At 38.8% G+C, this 23,179-nt stretch overlaps 2 protein-coding genes across 2 annotated transcripts in view; both read right to left on the bottom strand.

Annotated features, from left to right (window-relative positions):
• The window catches only part of LOC110154019 (membrane-associated guanylate kinase, WW and PDZ domain-containing protein 3-like), a 367,298-nt gene extending 347,262 nt beyond the window's left edge, over positions 1-20,036 (bottom strand). The window contains 1 exon segment of the mRNA XM_055165821.1: positions 19,248-20,036. Within this exon segment, the coding sequence (XP_055021796.1) occupies positions 19,248-19,554 (307 nt within the window). The 5' untranslated portion in view covers positions 19,555-20,036.
• cd34 (CD34 molecule) overlaps positions 1-23,179 on the bottom strand; it is a 148,674-nt gene that overhangs the window by 55,878 nt on the left and 69,617 nt on the right. The window lies entirely within an intron of this gene.

The raw sequence follows: 23,179 nt of genomic DNA, 5'->3' as shown, positions 1-23,179 counted from the left end.
ACCTGTTGTAAATGTTATCAAAGTCAATAAAGTCACCTACATTCAAATGAGAGGAAGTAACCATATCGGATTATAATCAGATTAAACCAGGATCCGAAGCATTTTGTCTTTGGTACAAACTAAAGCAGGCAGATTAAATGATATAATCTATTATTTGCACAAACAATGAAGGGCTTTCCAGGAAGATCTTGATGAAACGTGATAAAAATGTCCTACTTTTCATACACGCTCACAGCCTGTTTACACTTTTGTAGCAGCTTTAGTTTGCCCAAAAACATTTTAAAAATCCACTGTACCTGATTTTTTATTGTTTTGTTTTTTTTCCATATATGAGATAATCGGTCTTGCCCCAATACAGATATATTATATTATATATATCTTGAGATCCTCTGTGCACTGTCTGCATCAAATTTTAACGAGTTTTGTTGTCCGATGATCAGGAAGTGCACTGTTAGCATGCAAATCAGATTAGAAATTGCAGTTATATCAGATTAGACTTGTTCTGTTGGGAATAAAAGAGATCATAAGTGTTTTTCTATTTATTTTTCTGACATAATTATCGCAAAATTCAAATGCATTTTCACACTACAACGAATTGTTTTCATCTCTCGGCACTAAATGAGTCTACAAATTTAAACTCTGGCTCGGTATTCACACCTCCACTTGCCCCCACATAAACCTTGTATAAAATAAGATGTTCTTGTGAGTCTCTTGGCAGTTTAATAATGGCAATTGCTTAGGTAAGTGTTCTTATTTTGAGTGTGAGTCGTGCCTTTTCATCCCAAAATAGATAAGAATGTTCCATACGAGCAGTGCAGCTGTATTAGGCTTCATGATATAGTGCTTCGTATGTATGCAGGGGTATAAGAGCAGGCCTCGCTCTTATCTAACCTCGTATGTGCAGGGGTTATGTAGGCTATTCGGAGTCAAACTGAGGAGAAAAATGCCAAAATAACATTGATGTATGTTCAATTCGCAGACAAAACAAGAAATTCTGGGGCCTGGTTGGTACATAGGACCTGCTACCCACTGTGCCACCGTTCCTCCTTTAATTTTTTTACTTTTCTGTCACCATGGATATGTTATTGCCTTACCTAAAATGTTCCACATCACGGTATTAAGTTTTTTTGGGTTTTTTTTACCTTTATTTTTTCCAGGAGGTCCCATTGAAATTTCATATTTTTCAAGAGACCTGGACAACACAATCAATTCAAAACAGTAAAATTATAAAATATCATCCATTATAAAACCATTTACATTTCTCAAAAAAAAACATACATCTTAAGTACACAACTGAAGAAAATAAAGTACTACTACTACTACACATGTTTTGGTCACTACGCAGTTTTCTTCTTGCGTGACACCATTGATTTCAATTTAAAATCTTTCTCTTAGTGGTCACATTTTTATACAACGCTTTTCCACCTTCAAGGCTCTCAAAGTGCTTTACATCAATGAACCACTCACCCATTCACACACACATACATACACCAGTTGTATGCAGACACTGGGGAAGAGATGGGTTACACGTCTTGCCCAAGGACACAACGACAGTATTTATCTGTGGAAGCCGGAATCACCATCCTTCGGATCAGTGGATAAACGCTCTCCCAACTGAGCTACTGTTGATAATGTAAATGACTTCAAGACCATGGTGCTGCATAGGAAAAGGCAGATTATCCCAGCCTGATTCATCAGGTTTCACTTCGTGGAAAACATCAGACCTCGCAGCATTAGGATTTGTTCTTTCGATGGTAGGCGGGTATCTTTTATTTAACCAAATCATTGCTATTTGGTCGTGACGTATGTAATCCGCCAAGTCTTTTCGGAAGAAGGGCAATAATGTCTTTCCCCTTGATAAAATTCACCAAACATTCTCTTTGTTCCATCTTTAAATCCTCGATCTCAGGAATGGTTGCCAACACAGAATGTCTGGCTTTGGCTACATCCATCTCGACCGCTTTGTTTACTGTTGTGCTGTACCACAAAAAGGACCCAGACAGGCGTGTGAGTTTGACGTCATGGCTTCACAGCTCTTCGCTGATTGGCCGGTGTGCGGTCTACAACTTCCAGGGTTGCAAACCGTCTAGTGTATTAGAAATGAAATTGAGCGGAGGCACTAGGTGGCCCCAGCCTGGCCAAGATTGTCCCAGTTCAGTCCAGCACAGACTCACACTGAAAAGTAACGGGGAGGAGCTTAGTCCAGTGTGATTCATTTGCTCTTTTGATCATTTGTTTAAGATATTATTTTTCCAGACCCGAGTTTGTTAATCATACTTGACCACTTACATTACTCACTTGCAGTATTCCTCAGACGGTCTATGGAGAGGCAGCCTGTACTCACTGTAAAAATGCATGTTATTCTAAGTACTTTTGAGCAATAAAAACAATTCCAGTGAAATAAATGCAAGATTCCAGGCAGAGAGGCACAGTTGTCTCTCTTCACAGCTGGAAGACGCTATATATACACACAAACTCTGTGGTTTTCCCATAATTCTATAATTCAATTTCCCTCATCAACCCAGATCATACACAGCTAGACCTCCTGACCAAAATCCTGGCTCAAGATCTGAAGATGGGTCCCCGGGCGCTGCGCTGTGGTGCCCAGTGCTCCTAATAGAGGCTTCTGACTCACTGAAGGTTGGGTCAAATGCAGAGGACAAAATTCTTCTCTATTTTTGCAAACATGATGAGAAATATACATGACTCTTGAATTAGTTCTGCAATCAATATTTCAGTCTTTTTTATCAAATGCTCTTAAAAGGGAGATAGCCTGTCACGATAACACATTTTGACGATTTGATTTCGGAATTTACTGAAGAAAATATAGACAATAAAAGATAATACTGAAACTAAATTATGATACAATATGGTAACAAAACATGAGCTATAATAATTAAATAACACAATTAAACCCTGAAGGAGTTAGTTTGTATCTAGTGATTTTCTTCAACCTTCTTCATCTCAAATCTAAACATATAATAAAATAAATGCAATAAAATTCCTCACTAGTACCCACCCTAAATACTGACCCCCAAAAGTTACTGTTCCATCTAACTTGTACTGAACAATAAGTCAGTATAGTATTCATGGTGACAGGCTTAGCAAAAAATTAATCTTTACATATATTTTTAATAGCAAATCCAATCACTGTTATTGCAGATACGTTAATTAAAAGTTCAATATTACGCAAAATTGACTGTTGTGAGCTTTAAGACATGTTATAATGTTACCTCCTCAAAAACACGCTTAAAGTTGTGTATTGTTTCATTCACATATGTTTGAGTAATCCTTTATTATTAGTCTGTCTACATTTCCGAACCTCAAAATGCTTTGTTATCATGTTAACAGCAACATTTTATCTTTTGTTCAGTAGAGATTGGCAATTCCAGGTCTGAAATTATCCAAATTATTCTAGTGAAGGTGTATGGAGTTTAAAAACACTTTCTGCATTATCACGTGACATCACAAGGTGGAACAGTGTTTTCGATTGAGAGAAGAACTCAGCCAAAAATGCTGAATTTGTGTGTTAAACATGTGTGGAATGGAACAAAACACAACTCTAGGTATGTTTTTGATGAGGAAACATTATAACATAGATCAGAAAACAGCACAATATGGGCCCTTTAAAAAAAATTTTAAGATGGTTAAAGCATGTGTCTAATATACATGTCACCAGACCCTAGACAACCTCTTACTGACTCAAAGCAGCACAGTGCGAGAATCTAGTGGTGCTATTGTTGCTGACATGACTTTGGGTGAGTGGGGGGAGGAGGAAGGAGGGAGGAGGGATGGTGAATCAGCAGCACAGCACTTATCTGTGCCCGCTCACAAACACGTCTGTGCCAAGTCATGTTCGGGGCTCCAGGAATATGGCCTGCCAGAGCTGGAAAAGCTCCCGGTTTGTTGTTCGAGAACGTTATTACCGCACTGCAGTTTCTGGGAGATAGGAGAACGCCATTGTAGCCCAACATCTGCTCTGACATTCACGGCTCTGATGACGAGAACTGGAGTCAAATGGGACACAGATGGTTCGTAGTAAAAACTGGGAGAATTATCTGTTTCAATTAAAAGGGTATTTTGTTGTGATTACTCGACTTCTGGTCAGGTCTCAAGTTCCCAAGGACACAAACTTCTAGAGTACATTTGTGCTGGTACCATTATGGCTTGAGTTCATTAGGCCTTTAGTTGATTAATGGGTTGATGGGGTCTTAGTGTAGCAGCCCACAACATTTTTTCTCGTAAGGACCGGTAACAAACATACAGTTTTTTCACAGACCGGGTGAAGGAGAGCACAGCACAAATCTTAAAACTCTTAAAAAGGTCTTAATATTCAAGTTTATTTAGGTTAATTTGCACTATAGTTAGGTTATTCTGCACCATATTTTCAGAGTAAATATGATAAAAACTACATAAAGATACAGAATATTTTTCTCTGGAGCCCAGTTGACCAAAGTTTGTATTAGTATAATAAAGGAAAGGTTAGTGAGTGGGTGAGTTAGCTGAAGATTTGGCATTTATATATAAAAGGGTAGCTTCAACTATTCACAAGTTGAATGTCTTTTTATTAATACATTGTTTCCTCCTACTTTATTCTGAATAAATGGTTGTTTTTTTTGGACTCCTGTGCAAGTGTAGTCTTGTGAGAGCAGTTTGGATCAGATCCATAGAGATACATAATAGTTTTGAGAACTTTTGCCATGCTTTCTTTTTAGTCAACTAATCGATCAACTGGACATGTCTTTAGTCAGCCAAGAATTTCTTTAGTCGACAACAGCCCCAAGGAAGAACAAACCTGCTACACCAAATATATCAATGACGGACATCAGTTTCAAATCTCAAAAATGTGCAAAATTGTGTCAAATTGGGAACATATTCTATTTTGGATTGGAACTCCTGGATCGTGTCTTTTATGTTCAGAGTTTCAAATCTGAAAACAAATGTAACTCAGTAATAAAATAAAAATAAAACACAACCATGACATGCATGAAACTAACTGTGTTCAATAACTTTTAAGTCTCTATTCCGATGCTGAGCTCCTTTGATATTTTTGTTCTGTTGATAAAGAGTGAACATTTGCCAATGATGACAGCTTGTTGCATGGAAGCATAAAGGTTACACTGCAGAACACACTGCAGTCCTCAGAGATCAATTCCCAGATCCAATAACTCGCTCAATCTATTTTCTTCTATAACGTTCAATAAAGTCAATGGACCTGTGGTAATAATGAGCTGTGCCAAGTATTTACACACTATATCAAACTTCAGTATTTCAATGACTGTGAGGCGAGACATCAAACTGTTTAACAGTTATTCATGATTATTGACGACATGACCAAACAATAGTGATGCAAGGGTCCAGTTCTAGCGTTCAGCTCCAATATTGATACTTTGGCGATGCCCGATATTAACCAATACCAGTGAAGAAATGGAAAATATATGGAAGAAGACAGGTTAAAAATTATTGAAGAAACTCATAAAATGGAATGTCTGACATACATGCTAAGGCTTCAAGCTGATGTTTATTATGCAAAATGGGCTAAATGGTCTAAATATCGCAGTGAAGTTTAGTTAACAGTTAGTGCTGTGCCAGCTCTTTACCTATAAAACAATAGCATTCCAGAGTAACAGTGATGAGTGATGGGTGTATGTTTGTATACATGGGTGTATACATTTGTGTATAGATTTTTTTTTTTTTTTCATCTAAAATGTATGTTAAATTCCTTGCCGATTGAGCCTGTTTTGTTATTGTATTGTTATTGTATAAAATAATTACGTGACGAAAAAAAAAAAAACAGAAATAGAAAATGACACTTATTTCCTTAAAACACAATGAACTTATTACAAAAAAAGATCAAATTGTGTTCTATCCTTCACATCACTACTGAACAGCTTTGTATGAATAAAAGTTTAAACCTTATGAGACGTTTAATGCCTGTATCGCTTCAAATTAAAGGTCATCTAATTTTTCAGCAATATCGGCTCTGATATTTGATACGAGTATTGTTTTCTGGTGCATCCCTGCCAAACAACACTGAAATCCTTAATTCCATTTATTCAAATATGTATGTGACCAGCTTTTTGAAATCAAACACAAAGAAAGATAAAATGTATGCGAAAAAAATATACTTTTTTGAAATATAGCATTAAAATAACTTAACTTTGCGTCTAAAATTGACACGGTTCTGATTATTGAAGATTATAAATGTCAAAACGCATTGCCTCATCTGAAATAACAGACTTGACTTGGATCCAATTTCTTTTAATCCCATTCTAGCAAATCTATTTTGGCTTAACCACTAAGAGCACATGTAGACCTCACGCAGAGCTCACCTTTCATGTTTATTTAATGTCTTTAATGCTTTTTACAACATTTTAAAGACAAAATCTATGTAATGTGCAGGTTTTGTGCAGGTAAAAGACAGATATGCAGTGTTCTGGTTGAATTTAGTCTAAAATGTGAATGACTTGAATGTGGTCGCTGTGTCTGTACGGTGTAGTGAGGACAGGGGTATGAGCTCGGAAGCACAGGTGTAAATGCGCTCAGCTCCTCAGGGACCAGTACAAAGTCTTTTGGTATTCTGCTGCGGACGATCGAGCTGCTCTCACCTCCCAGGACACAACAGAAGAGAGAGAGAGGAGAGAGGAGAGAGGAAGGAGGGAGAGAGAGAGAGAGAGAGACAGAAAGAGTGAGACAAAGAAGGAGAAGGAGGCGGACAGGAGGGAAAGAGGTGAAAGTGAGAGATAGCCATAAAGAGCAAGATGGAGGGAGAGAGGTGGACAGGGAAGAGGAGAGGGGGCGACAGGAGAGAGGGAGAGGAGAGGAGAGGGAGAGACAGAGATATAAACAGACAGAGGAGAGAGATTGGAGCAGACAGGAGGGCAGAGAGAGTATGACAGGGTCAGAAAATGAGGAGGGAGAGAGAAGGAGAGAGAAGAGACGGGAGAGAGGAAGGTTTTTCTATGCAATAAAATATCCAAAATGAAACAAAAAACTACAAAAAAAAAAACTTATTATATATTATCTTATATTATATCTTATTACATATTTAGGGCTAAATAGTTACACAGTGGAGCTTTCATTACTGAACAATACGTCAATGTAGTCTTTTGTGATAAACTTATTTTTGTCTCTTTTTACTCATGTATTTGTATCTGAATTGATAACAGAAATCTGACATGCTCCCAGTTTAAGGGTCTGTTCACACGAGAATGCTTGCGGGTAAAAACGACAAAATATTTTATCGGAAGTGCCTTTCGTTTAGACGGTGACGGAGTTAAAAATGCAAAAATATGAAACCACCCTCCAGAGTGGAAAAGCTGAATACGCTCCGCCGTAGCGTTTCCGTCTACACTGCACAAGACGCAAAACTCTGGTCACATCGGCTCACGTGGCGTACGCGTTTACGTCACATACATATAGTACACAGAAACAAACATGTCCGATGGTATGCATATCCAATCGAATTTCACAGACTTTTGCGTCACCATATGCACTCAGATTACCTCCAGAAAATGTTCCTCTAAACTTGGAATAAAAAGTGAAGATGCAACGCCACTTTTGCGTCTTCTGTGAAACTATACCTGAGCCTCACTCCAGAAAGGAAGCAGCAAGCATTTCCACAGTTCTCAGCGCCGGGGCCATAAGATTCAGAGGGGCTTTAATCCTACAGGTTGCTGGGGACTGCTAACATGAACTGTGGGCTTAAGTCTCTGCTCATGTACTCATGGTAACACATAAAAACAAGAGACAAGGGACTTTTCCATGGAGAGAAACAAGAGGCAGATCATCACGTAACATTTTGTATTGTTTTGTATTGTTTTATGTTGAATACAAATGTTTACATGACTGGGTACACTTAAGATCTCAGTTGAGAGGCAAAACTAAGCAGTTTTTGATGCTCTAAACCTTCTGTTTTCTATGACAAAATAAATAAATAAAATCTTGAACCTTTAATTGTATGTTTTTCTTCAAGGAAATTTTACATTTAATGCCATAGTGTGTTAGCCAGGCTGGGGTCACCTACTGCTGCTCTCCAGCGACTAGGTCAGGAATCGGAATACACTAGATGGTTTGCAAGAACCCTGGAAGTTGTAGACCGCGCACTGGGCAAAGAGCTGTGAAGCCATGAATGGGCTTCTTTTTGTGGTACAGCACAACAATAAATAAAGTGGTTGAGATGAATGTAGATGAAGCCATACATTCTGTGTTGGCAATGATTCCCGAGATCAAGGATTTAAAGTCGGAACAAAGAGAATGTTTGGTGAATTTTATCAAGGGGAAAGACCTTATTGTCCTTCTTCCTACAGGATTTGGGAAAAGCTTAATATACCAGTTAGCCCTGTTAGCGGCACATTACATACGTCATGATCAAATAGCAGAGATTGGTTGAATGAAAAGTACCTGCCTACTGTCGAGCAAACAAATTCTAATTCTGCAAGGTCAGATGGTTTCCACAAAGTGAAACCAGCTGATGAATCAGGCTGAGCATTAAATGATGTTATAATATTTTTACCTCATCAAAAACATACTTGGAGTTGTGTTTTGTTCCATTGATGTTTGAGCAATCCTTCATTATTAGTCTGTCTGCATTTTCAAAGCTCAAAATGCTCTGTTCCACCTTGTTATATCCTGAAGTCGTAGTTTTCAAGTTATCTTGTACCTTTTGTTCAGCAGAGACCAGCAATTCCAGGACTTAAATTACCCACATGACTCTAGTGAAGGTGTGAGGAGTTTAAAAACACAGTGGAGCATTTCCTGTATTACTACATAACATCACAAGGTGGAACAGAGTTTTCTGTTTGAGAACGCAGCCTAAATATGCAGATGAATTGTGTGTTAAAAATGTGTGAATGAAACAAAACACAACTCCAGGTATATTTTTTGAAGAGGAAACAGCATTATAACATAGATCAGAATATGGGCCCTTTAACATCTCTATGGAGACAAGAAGTTGGTGAACTTTCCACCAGAAAGGTCACATAACAAAAAATGCACGTTCTCAAATCCAATCACCACTCGCTCAAGTAAACAAAACTAAAAACCAAAAACCTCCTTTCCCAATTTTGAATGTAACCACATGACAACATCTTTTTCCATTCCTCGGACTTTATAATAGAGAATCTCCACTGCATGTCAAGTACTGGCAGCCAATTTATAAAGGGCACTGCATCTATTCAAAGGGCCAACGTCGATTGCTTTTTTTGTATCTTACTGTTTTTCAATGAGACTCCCTGCTGCATTTCTGTAGAGTCCGTTCACAAAGTCAAGACTTCAAAATACAGACAGAAAAGTAGTCCGCTAATGGCCAAAATAACTCCACCGGACAGTTCAAGTGCAGCGCTAACACAGAGGAGAGGACACTACATCAGACCAATGCAAAAACCACTCTCTATTAGGAGCCCTATTAGTGACAAGATGGAGTTTTCAGCTATTACATATTTAAAAAGTAGTGGCTAAAAGGGTGTATCGACAACTTTCTCAGGCGTATAAATAATGTGAAGTGGCAAAAAATCTGAGATACTGGACAAAAAATAGGAGTGACAAAAACAGATGAAAAAATGCTCCATATGGACTGACAATATGGAAAAAAAAAAAGTCAACTGCCACACTGGTATAAATTTTAAAGGGGTACCATGTAACTTTTTTGCATGGAGGAAAGTCTGCTACCCGTCTCCATGGTGATTTTATTTATTACTATGCCTGAAATAATCCACAGTAGGGCATTAAACCTGTAGATGGTGCCACCGGGCCAAGTTACAGGTCCGCTCTGTGGAGAGGCAAATGTATGAAAATTTAAAAAGAAAATCACAGTATATTAAGTAACATTAAATCAGTTGCTTATTTATTAACGGAAATATGTTAATATAAAGAACAATAGTGACACACTGGGTTTAGCATTCACCCACAAACCAGATGGAAGCTGGTTTAAATCTAATCTAAGCGTTATTGTCATTGGAATGGTCTCCCACATTGCTTACGTCAGTCACTATTGATCGCGACAGGAAGGGCATCTGACTTAAATTGTCAACTAGAGAGCAAGCAAAACCAGAAAATATGTAAATAATGTGCTGAAGCGGGTTAAAACAAGGTTAGCATGTGTTTACAGCTTGAATGAGGGTCCCAAAGCCCACAGCTATAGAGTGATCAGAGCGCCTCTTTCTCTCATGTCAATCGCCCCCTCAAGGTGACTGCCTCCTGCCTCACTGCTCACACATGGAGCTGCATACAGAGTGGAGCTGGGCCCAGGCCAAGGCCCCACTCACAGTCCCTTCTGCTGGGCTGCTGTCCGGAGCGTGCCAGCCTCCGCAACACAAACCATGTAATCCAGTTTGCAACGAAGTCTACACATTCGAATTGTCAAAACCCTATGTTTACACCCTGCAGGGACTTCCACAATCAATATACAGCAGAGGTGGGAGGAATGTATGAAATGTTTAATATAGTGACTGTTCTTTTGGAGAAATGCAATACGTGTTTCTCAAATGTCTCAAATTTTAGTGCGACTTGTTTTAAGAGGAACATCACAATTTAACAATTTTTCACAAGTTTACCTTTTCATTCATATTGTATAGATCACCAGTCTTCTAATTAGTACGCGACCAGCTTTTCACTGATAAAGTAAAGTTAAACTATGTCTATGTCTGTGTAGATTGAATTGCTGCAGACTGATAGGTTCGGCAGGATCGGCGCAGTGTCTGCAGTGATGTGGTCACTGTAATGGACTGTGATGAAAATTGAGTCTAAACTGAAATACAAGTAGTCTAGCAGAATAGAGCCTCTGCTCCTCCACATTGAGAGGAGCATCGATCCGATACTGGTATCGAATATAACATTAATGCTGAAAGAAATGGCTGGATCAGATATATACTTACAAATATTGTTTCAGCCGATATCCTATTTGGCATATAAATGCATGTAATAATAAGACTATTTACTGGCTGTAATTGGCCCAGAAAGTTGTTACTGAAGTTGTTCTGCTGTTACATAAATAACAGCTACATAACACATTTGGATCAGTTTGTCTTATTTTATTTGAGTAAATAAAGGCTGTTTTCAGTCTCTACACTAGTATCAGTTGATACTGGGGATTGCCAGATACTTAAAGCTATAGTACTGAAATCAATATCAGAATTGAAAACCTGGTCTGGTGTATCCCTAGAGCCAGCTGGAATGCCTAGGGGCCTGTGTTGTAGAAGATTTCAGTTTGTCCAAGAAAGGGTGAAAGTAAAAGGCTGGAAACCAACTGGATGTCTTAAGGAGGAGAAGTTTATATACCATCAATAATATGGGCCTGGGGGGACTTGAAAAGTCAACATAGTAGGGGTGGGCGATATATCGATATTTTAAATATATCAAGTTTTTAAACTCGATATGAATTCTGACATATCATATATTGATATAATGCTTATATTCAATTTTGATTTTGCCGCTTCGCTTGTTTACCTTCTCTCTCGTCGCCTCCGCACGCCACCCGCCTCCCTGATTTTGTTCGCTCGTGTCTCCTTCACTCCTCACTACCGCCGTGAACACCGAAAGTTGGTGCCAGTGAAAAGCTTCAAGCACCACAAACCTTTTCCACCATTTACAGACAAAACCATCAGCAGCACATCCTCATATTCCACCGAGTCGTGTCCTTTAGCCCAAAAGAAGCTAAATGAGTTGAGCTGCATGAGAAGTGCGCTGTTTATGCAAATGAGTCATGCGCTTAAGTTTCGTTTCTGTAAAATGTAAACACACGTGCGCAAAACTGCATTAAACACATTATTACCTCAAACGAGATGATGTGGCTCTATAGTCGTTATGCTTTATATATTGTAAAGTTTATTTATGCAGAAGATTTTAATTAATAATCTGCTGCAGTGTAACTTGTACAATAGTGTTTGAAAACATTGGGTTTGATCTGCAGTGGATTGTGGGAAACCTCAGAGCTCCTTACTGCTGGTGAGGAACATGGATCTGTTAAAATAAGGAACATCCTGAGCTTCCTCTGCTAAAGGAGCTCATGGTTCTGGTCTGGTCTGGATAACAGAGTTAATGCAAAGATGAGCTTGTGTTCAGTTGTTTTATTTATGAATGAAAAGAAGAAAATATGTTTTATTTATTTTATTTTACAGTTAAATTATTATTTATGTAATTAGGGTTTTTGTACTCTTAAATGTTCCTATATGAACTGCCGACCTCTTACACTTCAATTTTTTTAAAAAAAGGACCTTGTGGAATTTGGCAGATTTGTTTTTGCAGTTTTCAGTTTTAGGGGGTTATTTTTTCTTGAACATATATCGAGATATATATCGTATATCGAGATATAGCAAAATATATCGAGATATATTTTTTGATCCATATCGCCCAGCCCTACAACATAGTATGATTTCAAAAGTGAATATAGTGTGATCTTTGAGTGTTCAAGCCCCTTGACTATGCTTCCAAAGGAGGAGCTTTATAAAGCAAGTGTGGTGAGAATATGAAGGCCAGTAGACACAGTTAGACAGCAATATGAGACAATTTAGAAAATGCTATGACAAAGGTATTCCAAAGGAAGATCATGGTGTAAATACAGCTTTTGTAAGTCAAATAAATTACTTAAATTCTCTTACACTATGTATCTCAGCTTGGCTAGGAAAGGATCAGAATCCCCCCAGAAGAAAAGAAGTGTGCATGTAAAGGGAGGTCTGGGCATCCCTTGTTAGAGTGCTGCCTTTGTCAGTTGAACCCAGATTAAGTAGAAGAAAATGGATGAATTGGCAATTTTGGCCTCCCAGAGTCTAAAGCATGTACCTCAGTGTTCTATGAAGTCCACATATCTGCCCTGCATCTGTACAAATTAACATGCTATGAAGCTGAGAAAGTGAGATCCAGAGGGACAGTAAAAAAGGTTAAAAGCGGAGAGGGCACCGAGAGAAGTGGTGATCAAAGCGGATTAAAAGGAGACAGATTAAGTGTGAATTATGGGAAATACTGAAGGAGGCAAAAAGCAGAGATGAGAGGAGAGGAGTGGTGATAAAAAACGCATATGCCAAAAAATGTATTTGTGAATGTGCTGATAAGGCAGAAGAAGTAAGAGGAGATAAAGTAAAGACAAGCTGTGCTGCAGACTGTGAAAACACCAGGAACTTTTTTAGCAGTGTTAGCGAGCGCAGCCAAGCTCAAACATGCACAATAAAATGTAATCTTTCAGCTAACTCCTGACCAAAGCTCTGGAGATGGGTGACTGCAGGTAGGGCTGGGAATTACAGGGTCTTTCACCATTCAATACAATATGGACTAACTATACAATCTTAATTCATAAAACCATAACATGAATAAGCTTTCCTTTTCAATACTTTCATAATTAGCAGGAAGCAACTGTTTCCTTATTAATAAAATAATACTGGTGTTGACAAAAATGACAAAACATAAAGAAAATACAGCAGTCTAGTATATCAGAACCAAATCAACAATAAATTATAAATTAAAGGGCCTATAGTTCCCTATTTTCTGATCTGTTATATGGTGTTTCCTCATTAAAAACATACATGGACTTGTGTTTTGTTTAATTCTCACATGTTTAACACACAAATCCTGCATATTCTTCTCTGAAACACTATGTTCCACCTTGTGACATCATGTGGTAATACAGGAAGAAATGCTCAACTGTTTTTTAAAACTCCATATACCTTTTCAAGAATCATTTGTATGATTTCACAACCCGAATTGCCAATGTCTACTGAACAAAAAGATTAAAGGTAGCTATTAACTTGAAAGCTACCACTACATGACATCACAATTTGGAACGGAACATTCTGAGCTTTGGCGATATAGACGCAGTCATATAGCAGGAATACTAAAACAGGCGTGAATGAAACAAAACACAACTCCAGGTACGTTTTTGAGGTGGTAACAACATCATAACATGTCTTACAGTTCACAAGAGTCAATTTCACATAATATAGGACTTTTGAACAATTATGTAATGATTAAGGATGTAACAATAACTGAAATATCATGATATCATATCGTCAAAAGTCTTACAATAATATCGTGGGTCATCACAATATATCGAATCTCAAGTGTCTCTGCATAAATTCAAAGTTTTGGTGCAGCAACAGCTATAAACTACATAGACCATGATCCTTTGTGTTTCAGTCCTATCAGCAAATAAATGGTTATAATGTGCTTTTAAATCGTAATTATTTGGACTGTGATGAGAGAAAAGTACATACTCATAATTTGTTTGTTTGTTTGGGGGTTTTTTTGCCTCCATAAAATATCCCAGTAAATTTCGTACCATGAAAAGCATCGTGAGAATAACATATTGAAAGTTTTGGATATGGTTACATTCCTAGTAATGACAAACTACAGTTGAGTAATATGACAAAGCAGTTCTTTCCCTCATTGGTCAGTCTCAATTTCCAGTTTTAATTTGTTTTATTGGACTTAAAAATAAATAAAAAATCAAGGTTCATTTCCTGAGCAATAAATAAATCGCAGAATGAGCCACTTTAGTACTTAATTTGCATCTGTAATAAGTTATAGTCAAGTTACTTTTTCAACCTTCTATGGCTCAAATTGTATTATATTGCCAAAAAATAACCCAAAAATTACCATTAGTGCAAAGAAACTGTACACATAATAAATAAATACTAACCCGAAAAATATAGTTTCATCTCATATACTAAACAATATGTTGATGTAGTAATTATCGTGATAGGTCTAATCACGTCAAGCATCTCTCTTATATTTCTCCATATTTACACACATCTCTTCTGTTTGGCCAGTGCAGAGAACAACTGTAGGTCCACATGTGTGCCAGTCGGCTAAACCTGATCGTGGCGTGGAGCGGCATCAATGATGGATGAAGCATGAATTAACCATGAGAGCGGGGACAGGGATCCAAACACAGGAGGCCTCAAGGGGACCCGTGGAGAACATGGTAAGCAGCCCGCGCACGTCAAACGGAGCATCGCTTACAATTGCAGCATGTTACGTAACACAAGGTCAAAGGCGTATTTCAAAAGGCCCATTGTTTAGTTCAGTCAAATACACACTTTGTTTAATCTTACCAAACAAGCTGCAAATGTTGAGGCCCGCCACAATAACACATTTTGTACATGCAGAACCACCACTGTATATATGTTAAACCTGTCATGATAATTACAATAATCAACTTCCCGTTCAATATATGTTGGATGGAACAGTATATTCTGGGGGGTCAGTAATTATCGTAAGTATTTTTGCTTTGTATTACTGGGAAAGTTTTTGTTATTTTGCAGTATTTGTTCTTCACAATTTGTTATCGTGACAGGCCGAACTGTATATGACATGGATACTTTAGCCCTGTGATGTTTTCAATCTGCATGGAATTGGGAGGACTGAACATTCCAAGTAAAGTCATATAGCATATCTATAAACTAGCAGTGTCATAGTAAAGTATAGTCTAAATTAGGGATGGGCATGATTAGTCGATTAATCGATAATTGATCATTAAGAATTTCATCTATTACGTTCATTTTAATCGACAAACCGAATGTAGGTTGCTGTGCGTAGCGTGACTAAACAGGGGTCCGGACATGTAGCTCTCTGCACTCAGAAGGAGCGAGCAAACACAAACAGTCGGTCAGTCTGCAACGTACCGAAGTACAAATGCATATTTAACGATGATTTGTACAAGAAATTCCACGCTTTCCGTTGCGTTCGGGACAAGTGGGAGGCCATGTGCACAGTGTATAAAGCAGCTCATATGTTTCGGTGTCCATTGGGGAAAAAGTTTTGCCAGGTGAGAGTAGCGCAATGTCGATGACGAGTCCCCACCTCCCACTCCCCGTACGGTGTCCTGGTTTTGACAAACGCAAATATGGTCACACTAACCTATATTCCACCGAGTCATGTCTTTTAATCCAACAGAAATTGACCACATCAGCGCACAAGAGCTGTAGTTTTTATCTTCGCTTAGTTTATGCAAATTAGCGATGCGGTTTTAAGTTTCGTTTCTGTGAATGTTGCGCAAAACTGAATTAAACACATTATAATGTCAAACAGATTGATGTGGCTCTAGAGTGGTTACTGTTTATATGTCGTAAAGCTGAATTTATTTATGCAGATTAGTAGTGCAGATAGAAATAATAATGATGATCATTTTGATATAAACACGTTAATGATTAATCGATAATCGATCATTAATTCTTCCGACGATCGATTAAGAAAATTTCATCAAATGCCCATCCCTAGTCTAAATATGCTTAACTGCAATAAATGCATGCATTATCCAACCCGCTACATTTAACATATATTAGGAGATTATTGGTTAAGTGAAAATTTGAAGACCTGTAGATCATACGTTACATTGGGAAATAAAATGGGACTACTACTTTATATTTTAATTCCTCATACATTTCATGCTTATGATTGACAATTATTCATGAGTATGCATCTCTGCGCGTCTACATTGTCTTAACTGGTCGGCAGGAGCTAATGGTCATGGTCACAGTTTTATATAGTGGTTTTCCACCTTCAAGGCACTCAAAGCGCTTTACAACAAGGAACCACTCACCCACAGGGTTAAGTGTCTTGCCCAAGTACACAATGACACTATTCATCAGTAGGAGCTGGAATTGCACCACCAATCTGTGGGCCAGTAGATCCAGTAGATCTAACCTCTCTCCCTATGATGTTTATGTTGAGAACCACCAACCTTAAGCTCAGTGGACAAGAACAACCCAAGTCTACACCAAGAAGTCTACACCAAGAACAACCCCAAGTCTACACCATGTAAATCCACCCAAAAACCTTGGAGCACGAAAAGATGTATAGACAAACTCCAAAGCGATTACATTAGACTTGGCTTCCCTTTGAGCAGTGGTGCCTATAAGCCGTGGAGCCAACATTAACAAATCCCAGCTAAGTGTGAGCAAAGTGCCCAGCTCAGCACTGGCTCTATCAACTCCAGCTCAGTCAAACCTCCACATGCATGCACCGCTCCTATCTGTACATCAGGCCAAGAGCTTTGAATGTCAATGAGTTTTGACACATGCTGTTGATTAGATGTGCTCCATAGAGAGTGAATAAGAGGCAACACACATCCAAGGCAAATGTGATCAATAAGCTTTTAGTTATGCGCTGGCTTGAAAGAAACTACATTAGAATCAATGTGTTTGGAGTGTGTGTTGTATCTTGTGGCATTTTAAAGACATGCAAAATCAAAACTGCTACAGCTAAAATCCCACTAGATTAAGATTTTAAACTGGTCTGAAATTGTTCAAAGAGAGTAAATGAATTATGAAGTCTTAAGGCAGAACATATTAGGGTGGATTCATACTTGCACAATCACTACATCATCTCTGAGAATGAACTTGGACTCAACCCAAAACTAAACCTGGAATAAATCTGGACTAAACCTGGAGTAGAACCAAGTTGACATCAGAACTAAATGAGGCTCAAACCAGGACTAAATCAGGACAGTGGTGGAGTTAGCAATTTGGGGGCCCTAAGCGAATTATAATGGCCCTCACTATAATGCACTGGTTTTATGTTTTGGTTTGTTTTTCTTAATATATTTATTGTTCGTGTTTCCTCATTGTTCTTGAGACACGCACATCTCTTTTTATTTGAATTATGCTGGAATGGAAACTTATCTTATTAGTTAGGAAGCCTACTAGATAACCAAAACTGAAAGTAGTTTTATTTTTTTGGTAGTACAATTAAGTTTTTGTTTATGATTGTTGAAGTAAACTAATCTCATTTAATGTCATGTTGAGAGAAAAATCAAACTGCTCTGAGGCCTCGGCCATTAGTGGCACTGAGAGCAATTGGTTGGGGGCCCCTCCAGATTTGGGGGCCCTAGGTAAACGCCTACTTTTGCCTTATGGTAGTGCCGCCTCTGAATCAGGATAAATGTTGACACAACCTTATTAAGATGAAGCATGCTGAAAAACGGTGCTTCAAAAGACTTCAAGTGGAATAAAATAGAACACTGCAAACGTCTTCCACAATAACAACTATATCAATTTATCTTTCAAAAAATTATCATAATCATAGTATTTTTCAGGGTCAGTATGTATTGTGTATGCCTTTTTGCTGCTAATGTGCTTTATTCAGCTATTGCTTCACTGCAGCTCAGGTTTTTTTTTTATTAACAATATTACACATTTTGGGTGCTTTCCTATCTGTACAGTGACCACATTCTAAAATTCTAAACTAGGACTCAAAGTGGGACCAAATGAGGGCAACTGTGAACTCACTCTTAATAACAAGGTTTACTGGGATTAACCTGCTTTAGTATTATTGTTTATTGTGATTCAAAACGTCACTTCAAAAAGGTCTAGTGCCAAGTTCGCAAGTAAAACAACAAATGAAAATGAAAGCAGCATCCAACATGACATCTGCATCTCTGTGGCCCTGAGGAGAAAGAGGAGCTGACCAGACAGGCTGCTGCTGCTAGACTCCCTTCTAACTTATTCATGATACAAGTAACACCTGTTCTAGGAGACAGGCTCTTCAAGTTACTCTGCCAGTCCAGCTCATGCATATGTTGTGGCATGATGGGGTTGGAAAAGTGATGGAGAAACCAAGTCTGAAACAGGAATAAACCAGGTCTGAGCCAAGTCTGTACCAACATGTCGATCCATCAGGTTCAGGAAGATAAATGATTAGGACTGCCATTGCAATTAAACAATTTAAAACTAAATATTATATGTTTTGAAAGGAAAAACTCCTCAAAATATTGCATATAACAGTCGAAACCCATGGTTAACAGGTGTATACAGGGACTAAACCAGGACATGATAAATTAAAGTAGGAGTTAACTAGGACTAAATAAGGACTACACTGCACTCTATTAGGATAATACTGGGACTAAAAAAGAGCTCAACTACATAGTTATACATGGAGTAAGAAGTCATCCTTCATGTTGAGGAATGAGTTATGTCTTAGTACATTATTAGTTTTTTCTTCTGTCAATTTCTGTCTGCCCTTTAATAGACCAACATTCCTATATCAAAGCACAATTATAATTAAATTAAATTAGGCTAGGCTAAATAAAGAAAAATAAAGTGAAAGAGCAGTGCACCAAAAAAGGATTAAACGAAAAAATAAACTAAACAAAGACTGGGCCAAAATGTAGCTTTCAAACCAGCAGTAAAGTTAAATTGGTTAAAGCTGTGATCCAGGTTTAAACCATGTCTAAACTGTGCGTCACCAGGACCGAACCAGATCATTCAAGTATTACTACGGGCGCATTAGGTGATGTGACATGTCTTGTGTTTTGTTCACACCTGGTTTCACGGTCTTGAGTCGTATGGGCTCCCTGAAGTGCCGCACCACAGCCAGCGTGTCCCGATTGGTCAGCCCGCTCACCGGAGTACCGTTCACCTCCAGGAGCACGTCCCCGGGGCTGGGGAACCGACCGGCGTGACAAACCATCGCCTCGGCCGCTACATGTCCGACGTAGGGGAACTGGCCGAGCTCTGCGCCTCCTCGCACCTCCACCACGGTCATGAGCTCCCCCGATCCTCCCCAAGACACGGTGCATTCCTGGATCTTAGTAGACCAGTGTTTCTTTTTCTTTAGCGTTTTGGACATGGTTTAGCGCGTAAAAGTAGTTCTCCTATGTAATCCAGTAGTCTCACCATAAAATCATAACTCCAAAATGCGTTAATCCTAATCAATATTGTTCCCAGTCTTCAGAGCATCTCCGGTCAGTGCTTGGGATGCGTGTCCGTGCGTAAGTGCCGCATTGAAACCCCAAAATGTCTCCACTGATGTTTAGACCGTCTGTATCCCACGGTCCAGTTCAAAGTAATGTGCGTAAACAAACAGTAGCAGCGTCTTGCTTCACTCTGGCGCTGCGTCGAGGCGCACGACCCCTTGGTAAAACAAGTTAGGAGGAAAAGAGCGCGAAAAGCCCGCGTTGAAACTTTTGCGCGATCAGCTGTTGGCTAGTTCCAATACGGATGACAGCTCGCAGTACCTCCAACGCTACTACCGAGGTAACTTTAGGCACCTGTCCTCTCTTTCCTCCTCCTTCTCAGTGACATCAGCAAGTCAGTCAACCCTTGGAAACGGGAAAACATAACCCGCTCCAATTACGCAACGCTTCGGAGTCCCTCTCCTTGCGCAGACTGCAGTGTTCACCTCGCCGCTAAAAATCGCTATGGGGATTTTCAACTCCAAATTACTCAGGAGCATGCAAGAGCCGTGATCCGATTAGGCTTCGCTCCATAACTTTTTTCCAATCTTTTTCCGTGTTGCTCCCTCGATTGCAATTCCTCTCGTCCAATCAGAGGTCAGAGGATGCTCCCTAAGGTTTTCAAGCTGAGCCAATGGTCAAGGAAGGTGGGCGGGACATGAGTGGAGCTCTGGGAACCTCTGGGTTTTGTGTTTAACGAGGCGGGGCTTGTGGTGCCAGGACGCAAAATTCACGTGGGAAAAAGTTACCTGGAACGAGTTTTAAATGTCCCTAATTGATTTCTTTATGTTTTAGACGTACTGCACATGTGGTCACAACTTTTTCCCCCAACTAGACTATGTGATAACTCTTCGTGCCATGGCATTGTCCACACGTTTGTCATGTGTTGCCCAATTCTGCCCTCTTGTGGTGGTATTGTGGACACTACACCAGATAGCTCAAATAGAATATCTTGGAGTGGTTGGTTTTACATGAAATTGTGTTTTTTTGAAATTTTACGCACATGATAAAATGTGGCAACATAGTAGTTGGTTTAAATTTAGCAGATTTTGCAACGCAACATTATAGGCAATTTTAATATTTTATACTCTACCTGTCAAAAGTTTGGGCACGCCATCTCATTAAATCCCCGAAGGGTTGACCAGGTTTTGTATTCACTCTGTGTGTCTGTGTCTGTGTGTGTCTGTCCACCCGCGATAATTCTGTCATTTATGGACCGATTATCACCAAATTTAGTACATAGGTCAAGCCCCCATGCCCGATGCCGCAAAGGTTGGTGACGATCTGAGGTCATTTGCGGTCACACAGGTCAATTGAAAGGTCACACCATTATAAAGGATAGGCAATTTTGGCAATATGGGCTAAAATATTCACCCAACCATCACACAAGTTGGCACACACATTACCGGGGTACACTGGATGTTACAGGTTGAAAGTGGTCAAGGTCACTTGAAGGTCAAGGTAACCATGGTCAAATATGCGTTTTTGGTCATAACTCCGAAAACGGGAGTGGTCTCAAAATCTCCGAAAAATTATTATCTATTTATAATTCTATGCATTTGTATAATAAAATATTAATAGTTTTCGAGATCATCACTAATTATAACAGTTCCTTTCTCTTTCAGTGTATGCTGTTAAAATTCTAATTGGAATGAAAATAATTTCCATTTCTTCTTTTTCTGGTGATACACAATACACTGATCTACACTCACAGAACTAACATATATGGAACTCATGGATTATGTAGCAAAGGTATAAAAAAGTTAAATAACTACTTCGTTGACTATTCTAAAATTGCAATCTTTGCTTTAATTTGGTGCACTTGCACTCTGCAAAGCTCTGTCTGATCTTGCCTATGTAAAAGTTGATAAAATTTGATAAAACTCTGAAAACATTTATTCACTTATTAGATGTGCAAGTGTAAAAATGTGTAGTTAAATCATTTATATAAGGCCTGAATTGTACTAAAAAATAATCTGTAAAGTGCATCAGATTGAATATTTTTCAACCTATCAACTCCACTGCCCTAGAGTATGTTCCAGCTGCCCAAATCCAAAATAAACAAAAACTTTTTTTAGGAATATGAGCACTCTTCCATTCAACTTTCTCTGATGGAATTCTGTACTCTATTCCTACACCAATGAAATAATGAAACAAACTGCTGGTTTCCTTCTCATTTGTCTCATATTAATCCGAAAATAAACTCCTAGGCCTGTGTTTGAAAACCAGCGTGAGGCCTGTACTTGTTCTTCAACTCAGAGCACACATGTGATTGCCTTGAGTCTGCGTCCTCACAGCCAAAAACGTGCAGCTCCTCTCCATTCTGAATATTACATCAGATCGAGAACATCCACAAAGCAGGATTTCATTCATGTAAAAATGTTCTCATACTACAAGAAGAGACATTTTGAGTACCAGAGGAAAAACGGTTTTATCATCTTTATCTGCAAAAACTATTAAAAAGATTTGGATCCAGAATGACAGTTGTGATTTGAGTATTGTTGACCTACATACCTGTTAGCCTATATTTTGTTCTAATGTAATAAGAGTATGCTTTTTGAATAGTTTAAATTAGGCCAATCATTGCTTTATACCTCAAATAATATACAATTTTACATCCAAATTAGTTACTTACTAGTTCATACACCTGGCCAATTGCAATTAATAGAAGAAAATAAATGAACACAAATTATAACAAGATGAATAAATAAATTGAAAAAATATTGTGCAAAATTGATTTGAGTAATCCCTTATCCAAAGCTCAAACTGCTCTGTTCCACCTTGTAACATCACGAAGTTACAGTTTTCATGTTAATAGCTACCTGTTACCTTTAGTTCAGAGATACAGAAGTATTTCACTAGCAAGGACCATGCTACAACAATGGAATACAATAAAGATATTTATTGACGATGGGGTACGGGGTGGGAGGGGGTTGATAGAGCAGAGACAGATGATGTTATTGGGACAGGCCTGTATAAATAGGGCTTTTGGGTAATTGAAGGTGTGGTTGAGCTGAGCTTGGTTCGCTGGAGAGGAGCAGGGGGAGGTTGAGGCGTGGTCCTACTCCTGAATCTAAGAAGACAACAGACCAGAAGACAATTAAATAGAATACATTTTGTTGTCCACCATGAATGCACTTAAAATGAGTTGTGTGTAAAGACAGTGCATTACAGTACTTACATGATGGTGTTTAAGGAAAATGTTCAGGTTTCCCAGGGCCTTGTGTTTACTGTGTTGTGTAGCATTACGGTGTTGGTAAAGGATGCCATGCGCTGCTCGGACAGGGCACAACCTGTGTGAACGCTGTTGCTCAGCAGAAGTGTGGGAAGGAGGCTGAAAAGTGTCCACATCCACTTAGGTACAGGCGTCAGCCAGTTTTGGAATAAAAGCCGAAATGGGGTGCAGGGTCACTCTGAGATTATCAGAACTGAATCGCATACAAGACAGAGGCACCGATAAAGCCTGAATATCACTGACATGTTTGGCAGTGGCCTTCCATTTCTGTCCCTGGATATAAG

Source organism: Boleophthalmus pectinirostris, unplaced genomic scaffold (assembly GCF_026225935.1).
Source record: "Boleophthalmus pectinirostris isolate CB_2022bp ecotype Guang Dong unplaced genomic scaffold, ASM2622593v1 HiC_scaffold_8, whole genome shotgun sequence".
NCBI classification, from domain to species: Eukaryota; Metazoa; Chordata; class Actinopteri; order Gobiiformes; family Gobiidae; genus Boleophthalmus; species Boleophthalmus pectinirostris.
This window is presented reverse-complemented; position numbering and strand designations above follow the sequence as displayed.